Genomic DNA, 6,746 nt, shown 5'->3' on the forward strand with positions numbered 1-6,746 from the left:
GTACATAGTGGGATACTTATGCCAATTATAAATGCTACAGTAATACTGCTACAACTTCCACAATATCAACTTTTTCAATAATTAATGGAAATTTTGCCTCTGCATTAGCCTCTCTTATGCTCTGAATAACCAATGGTTAAAGAACACAGTGCAACCCTTGCGTTCCCTCCCTTCTGCTCTTCTACTGATTGGTCTTCGTAGTTTGACTTCCCTTGGGGCTTTTGTATTACACTGAGGCTAAGAGGGGTTGCAGTGGGGTAGAGTTCAGTCAGCAGGTATAAACAAAATGTATTAACTTGTTAATTGCCAACTCCCAGGTTCCCCACATACAACCCATGGTAGCAGTGTCCCGATAGAAAGATAAGTTATGTTCAACTTGTTAGCATCCCTTCAATCAAAACGTACTAGTAAATAATGAAATTGTATTAAAAACAGTTATTTAACCTTTATCTTTATACACGCGAAATTTATACACAATGCCCCGTGTATTACTTTTGAAAGTGTAGTTGTAAATATTACCTTTAGCCATATCCAATACCAACAATGTTTACATAGGGTAAATAAACCATGGTGCTTGTTCACAGGCTAAAACAATTCCATCAGTCATACAGAACATTGCTCACGAAGTTTATTGTATATCAGCTTTTATTTCCAGGACTGATCAGTTAGACTAGACTGCAAAGACAAGGGGTCTGCACAGAAGTAGGTACTGAAGTCGAGTTGCTACATATTGAGCATTTTTAATGAATTTTTCTGTAATCTCATCAAGTCAAAACAAAAAAGCACAAATAGGTAAGTCACAATATAAAATAGCAGCTCAGTTCAGCGTTTAAGTTCCTCAGTGGTTTCAGTTTAGGCCAGACTCGTTCTTGGAGGCCTCATCAAAGTTCTCAACCAGTTCTGCAAAATGATTGGAAAAAATAAATAAATGTTATAACAAGATATTCCACAGATAAAATACACACATACCCTGGTGAATGCCAACAAAATATTTATACAAGATTTTTTAGCCTGCTCATATTAAAGAATAAAAAAACAAAATAAAACTCCTATCAAATGCAGATTGAAAATTTTAGTGGAGTTCATGAAGATAAAAGGCAAGGCTCTACGATTTGACGTTACTCGATTAATCAGGGCCTTCAAAGACTTCAACGTTCCAGCTCTTCTCTCTCCTACTAAGGCTTCCAATAGGAAATTAGCTATTAACAGAGGAGGCAACCACTGCCTATTTCAATCAATTACCACAGGTCAACCACACAGTGCCAAATCTCTGGTCTAATAATCATTTAAAACTGGAATGTCTGCATCAACTTGAGAGCTTGCTTTTTTGTGACTTAAGCATCCAAGGTTTCATCAAGTAAACATGTCTAACTTGAAACTTGAATAATTTTTCAGCATCATGTCCAATTAAGTTTTGAATAAAAAGAAGTATTGAATTGTAACTCGAGATTCTAACTTTCTTTTATAAAATTGGAGTGAACCATTGTACCTGGAACTTCGTCATCCTCTTCCTCCCCGGTAGCCAGTGGTGCTTTACCATCTACAGCTAAAATAAATTGGGTAAAGGTTATTATCAAACAAAGTTAAAATAACAATGCTATTTAGTCAACTAATTTATTACAGTCTTTATACAAACCAAGAGGATAACACAACCCTTTACATATACTCCTAAAAACATAGATCAGTAAGATCCGTGTTCTTGAGGACATACAATAAAGTATCTTCACCACAGACATTTTATACGTCTCAGTGCTGGTATCTCTGCAAAGTGGTACACATGTATTAGGATTCCTTACAGGGGCTATTGAAGAAATATAGAACATCTTTGTTAAACGTACTCTATGGCTTGCATGTATGTACTCCTATCTAGTGTGACCAGTTTAGTTAGTTATGTGTTCCTCTGAATTAAAAAAAAAAAAAAAAAAGTTGCACCTTGAGAGAACCGGCAATTACAGCCGAGAGTGAGAGAATTTTTGATGAACATGTCTATTTTGCAGAAATAACCACTATGCCATATCAAAAGTTGGTTAGATGTGCCCACATATATATATGCAGAGGACTACATATACATGGCACAGGATGGAGGATTGTCAGAAAAATTAGTTCGCTATATCTGCTAAAGAATGTATCCAACCAATGGTTAGATATAAGGTAGTGTTTAGATTTCCAAACAAGACCCTCTGTGTTCATTTGACTAATTTAACTGCAAATATGATCTATTAATTCTCATGTTTGTTACAATGAGCAGCACTACATACATGCCAGTTACATAATTACAGTCATCATTCTCTTCTATGTCTAGTAACTGCAGCATACAGACAGCTGCATCACATGGCAATCCTGAAGAGTTTGTGCTGATCTACTTTATTTACAATAGAGCTTCATGTATATCTGTCTAGTGTGAAAACAGAACAGGATATACCTGGTTGTTCTAGGTAGTGTGTACTGTTGGTACTAAATGGATCCCATGCCCTTCTGGACTGAATGGGCTTTGTCCTGTCCATACATTTGGAGCACTTCATCTGGAAATGTCTGCAAGTATTCTGGAAATGTGGCCCTGTAATCTCTACCACCTTTGCCATTACAAAATGGTTTTCAGAATCAGACAAACCTGTGACCCGACACTGCTGGACCCAATCTGAGCGACAGTAAAATAGCAGTGAGATTTTCACTTTGTTCCCCACATACATCATGACTGAACAGTCAAAATTAATATGGCTCTCGGCCAATGCGGATTAAAATCAAACATTGAAAATAGAGAAAGGGATTTTTCTTGAAGAGTTATACCAGATTCTATAAAGCAAAGTTGTTCTAATTTTTGCTGTGAAGATAAAAAAAACAACCCCCCACCTCTTTAGGTCTCATTAGCATACATTCTAAAAATGACTTCAATTTCTATAAAAGTACTCCACTTTATAGAATGCATGGACAGATAAAGTGGGGATGGTCTGGAGAAAACAGCCTGATATATACTAGCACACTTTAATCTTGTGCAATGTTGAAATGAATGCTGGTGACATGGAAGGCTTGTCATAGCCTCCTACGTTAATAAATAAGGGTATATATTGGTAACAAGTCTTACGTTGAGTTTAAGGATAAATACAGAGAGAAAGAACTCCCGTTTTACTTACATTGTTTTGGCAGGGCCTCTGCGAGTCTCCGCAAGCTAGTGAGACTGTCGGCTCCTAGCTGGTTGAGGATGCTGGGTAACATCTCAGTGAGCTGCTTGGTTTCAGCATGTCCGGTAATGGTGAAGGTATTGGCAGCCAAGGAAGCCTGGACTTTGGGATTGTTGAAGTGAATGACTGTTCCTTGGTTTGTAAACATGTTTACCTGGAAATAAACATATGCAGGGTTTAAGATAAATTTCTTTGAAAAACAAGACAGATTCTATTTTACAGTCTATTGACCATTGTGCTGCAGAACTAGGAACATCACTGGCTCATGTTTATGTCTGGTAAGCACCACATATTCTTATATTATTCATCATCAGCAGTGTAAGGATGGATGAATGGATTGATTTCACAACATACACCAAATGCAGTCCATACTATGAGAGGGATGGGAATTAGGTAGGCTTATTCCTCAATTTTTTCCAGACTGTTAGATGATGTCGCTCATCTGGCACAAGCATTAATAGGAGTCCTACACTGATTGTAACCTCTTTAAGATAATCACTTACCTCTTCTATGCCGGAGATGTTATTCACACCCAGCTTTTTCAGGGAGAACTGTAGTTTCTTGTCATCAGCAGTAGCTGTTCTGTGGACAACCTTCTTCTTTCTGCGGGCTGTTCCCTAAAAATATACATTAATAGATATAATATAACATCAAGCCACTTCCATTAAATAAAGAGTTAAATATTTTGGCCCTCTATACACGAGGACAACTACAGCTGTAATTATCTAACATTACTCCCAAGTTTCAGTGTGTTATCTGCTTTCACTGCATCACTTAGCGATCTGACAGTGCAGACCATAATGCAAGCGACTCTGTAGCAGCAAAGAGCTCAGTGAGCCGGCTTACTCCATACACCAGCCCTATCTGGTGAGGAAGAGGAGCTGTGATACATGATGGTGCAATATGCAGCTTAACCTGTAGTACTGAGCAAAACAGATGCGTTTAAATCAGCTGCATTCTCCTCCAATGGTAGCCAGTAGCAACGGTTTGAAGTGCCAGACCCTTTTGTTAGACCACAACAGAATAATGCAAAGAGCACAACATGTACCCCTCACAATGCTACTTACCAAGCTAACCAAAAGTTTTCAAACATGGGAATAAAGTCTCAAAAGCACTGGCTACTTTTTTCACAACACAAAGAAGCTATGTGACATCCACGTTTTACCTCTGTATTCATTAAAATAACTGGTGATAAATGTAATACAAAAAACCTAACCGCTCTTACCTTTCCACCAATGCGCACTTGTGCTTGCAGTTTCGCTAACTTTTCTTGATTCATGATTGTTTCTTTCATCTGAAACAGGAGAAAGAAAGCAGATATCCTTAGAATTCAAGACAATCCAAACTTCTACAGCACTTTATCAAGCAGGATTTTGCAACTATGAATCCCCTTCTGTGACTGCAGGTGGGATACCAACACAATCAAATAGATTCACTTGAGCATAGGTAAGGAATATATTTTTATGCTTGGACTCAAAGTACCTACCTGTTTGCCATTTTTTCTGTGATCCAAAATGAAGAGATTCCCAATAAAAATACATTGCATATCAGGTAATCAAGGGGATCCCAAAAACAGATTCCGGAATCCCAATTATGTTTATATCCATGGCTTTATTTAACTCCAAATTCACACAAAACATTTAACACATGCAGGTTGTATTTGCCATGCTTGACAAGTTTTGGATACATGAATTACAGGCTTATTTACTAAATAAGAGGTATGAAGATACACACCTAGTGCCTTTTAGCCATCCCTGTTTTTAGATCATTATGACAACAACACAAACATTTGTCTGGTCCCATATACATTTGAGGTCAGTACCTAACCCAGGTTTAATTGACAAGTTACTGTAAAGGCTGCTATTAATTTACTGCACCCAGGTCAATTCAGTTAGAAACTTAAACAGACTATACAACAAAAATATCCCCCCATTTATAAATAGAATGTGTTGATATATCTGCAGTAATTGTCAAGTTTGGACTACACCACAAAATTCACAAAGACCACAGAATATGCCAAGTTTACAGTAAGCTCAACTACAGTTTGTATGAGCAAATGAAATCCAATATCAAGAAACATTCTTTACATTATGAAACAGCAAAAGGGGTTTAAAACAGATGCAGCAATTTGTTGAAGCTGAACCCCCACTGTCTATCATATTATCTCTAGGCCATATACACCACGTGACTAACAGCCAAGAGACCATCATGCAGCGACCATCCTTTCCCCTGCACCATGACACTATACAGCCAGGCTGACATTACTCCCATAGCTGGGACGTATTCACAACGAATTGAAATCCACAGTTGTAGTGAAAGCCTGCGGCTCTTCAGCTGCTGTGGATCTACCACCTCCTGGATACCATTATGTTGTGGCTGGTAGAACGTTCTGGGACTTGTAGTTCCATAGCACTAGGCTATCAGGCACTGACATACAACTAATGCAGGCTGATGGTCCCATGACACCAAGCCTATCACCAGCCGTCCAGGTCAGGCACCCCTCCCCCCCGAGATCTCCTCACCTTCTGCAGCCTGTACGGGACGATGTGTGGGAGCACGACGGGTTTAAAGGCCTCCTAGGAGCGGGCGCGCACACATGCGGGGAGCAAGATGGAAGCCAAGAGGGAGAGTCGGAAGTGACGCGGGGACCATGTGACTAGCGCTCCCCGCCTGGTGTGTGAAACTCACTCAGCTCCTGCTGCGGAGAAGTGTCGCCAGGAATGGGTCAGTCTGCCATGTTAATGGTTGGAGAAATGAACGTTTTGGGACATTTATGAAACTTTAATAGATAAACCTGTAGTAAAGAAATTAGTTACTTGGTGATTCCATAGATATACTTATGGAGTTCTCAATTAGCAATATTTTCTACTATTTTTATTTATTGTGGTTTCAAAAATGCCTCTATAATATTGTTACAGAGAATGTATTATATTCGGCTTGCAAACTAGAACAGAAAATTGCCCCTGCTGGTTACATGAAATAAAATAATTCTAAATCTCAAAGAAAATGGAGGCTTGTACCAATTTATTCCTGGTTATGTGAAATGGAATTATTATTACTGTTTTTATTACAATTGGTACTTGTTAATTATGCTGGCGCCACATGGCCTCTGCTCACCTGTCATTTGGTTATTTAGAGGATGAGCTCTTTCACTCTAGTGCTCCAGTACCCCCCTAGCCCTGTCACCTTCCATCCTCCTGCACGCTGCCATCTTGTTCATGATGCTCTAGGACAGCTGACGAGCAGTGGCGTCTTAGCGGGGTTCTCAGGGAAGGTGGGATTGATTCAGTCAGCAAGAGGATAATGGGAACTCATTCTAAATGGCATGGGAAGTTACTGTTTTGGTATGGGGCAGGAGAAACTAGATCAGCAGCACCCACTGACTTCTTGCTCTTGATAACCAAATGATATATGGCTGGAGTTCATGTGGTGCCTGTATAATTAACAAGTACCGTACAAATGTATGTATCTATGAAGCCATGACAAATGGGCCTAGTTAACCGTATGGCACATTCATAGGTGCACGGCCACATTGTGGGTGTGGCTGAAAATGTGTAACATAATGTA

At 39.2% G+C, this 6,746-nt stretch overlaps 1 protein-coding gene across 1 annotated transcript; it reads right to left on the reverse strand.

Annotated features, from left to right (window-relative positions):
* Positions 1–610: 610 nt before the first annotated feature.
* Positions 611–5,823, reverse strand: BTF3 (basic transcription factor 3). Its single transcript, XM_075179891.1, has 6 exons — positions 5,702–5,823; positions 4,405–4,473; positions 3,683–3,796; positions 3,132–3,333; positions 1,490–1,546; positions 611–900 (listed from the first exon to the last, which is right to left on the reverse strand). The coding sequence occupies exons 2-6, from the start codon at positions 4,471–4,473 to the stop codon at positions 848–850; spliced, it is 495 nt and encodes a 164-aa protein (XP_075035992.1). The 5' UTR covers positions 5,702–5,823; the 3' UTR covers positions 611–847.
* Between the last annotated feature and the right edge of the window lie 923 nt (positions 5,824–6,746).

Source organism: Mixophyes fleayi, chromosome 1 (genome assembly GCF_038048845.1).
Source record: "Mixophyes fleayi isolate aMixFle1 chromosome 1, aMixFle1.hap1, whole genome shotgun sequence".
Classification (NCBI taxonomy): domain Eukaryota; kingdom Metazoa; phylum Chordata; class Amphibia; order Anura; family Limnodynastidae; genus Mixophyes; species Mixophyes fleayi.

What these genes read in the sequence shown, in the direction of transcription:
- BTF3 (XM_075179891.1), bottom strand. Translation starts at nt 4,473, where the DNA reads ATGAAAGAAACAATCATGAATCAAGAAAAGTTAGCGAAACTGCAAGCA. An exon ending in AAGTGCGCATTGGTGGAAAG is followed by an intron (nt 3,797 to 4,404) that starts GTAAGAGCGGTT and finishes GTATATTTTTAG; the next exon opens with GGAACAGCCCGCAGAAAGAA. An exon ending in AGAGGATGACGAAGTTCCAG is followed by an intron (nt 901 to 1,489) that starts GTACAATGGTTC and finishes ATCATTTTGCAG; the next exon opens with AACTGGTTGAGAACTTTGAT.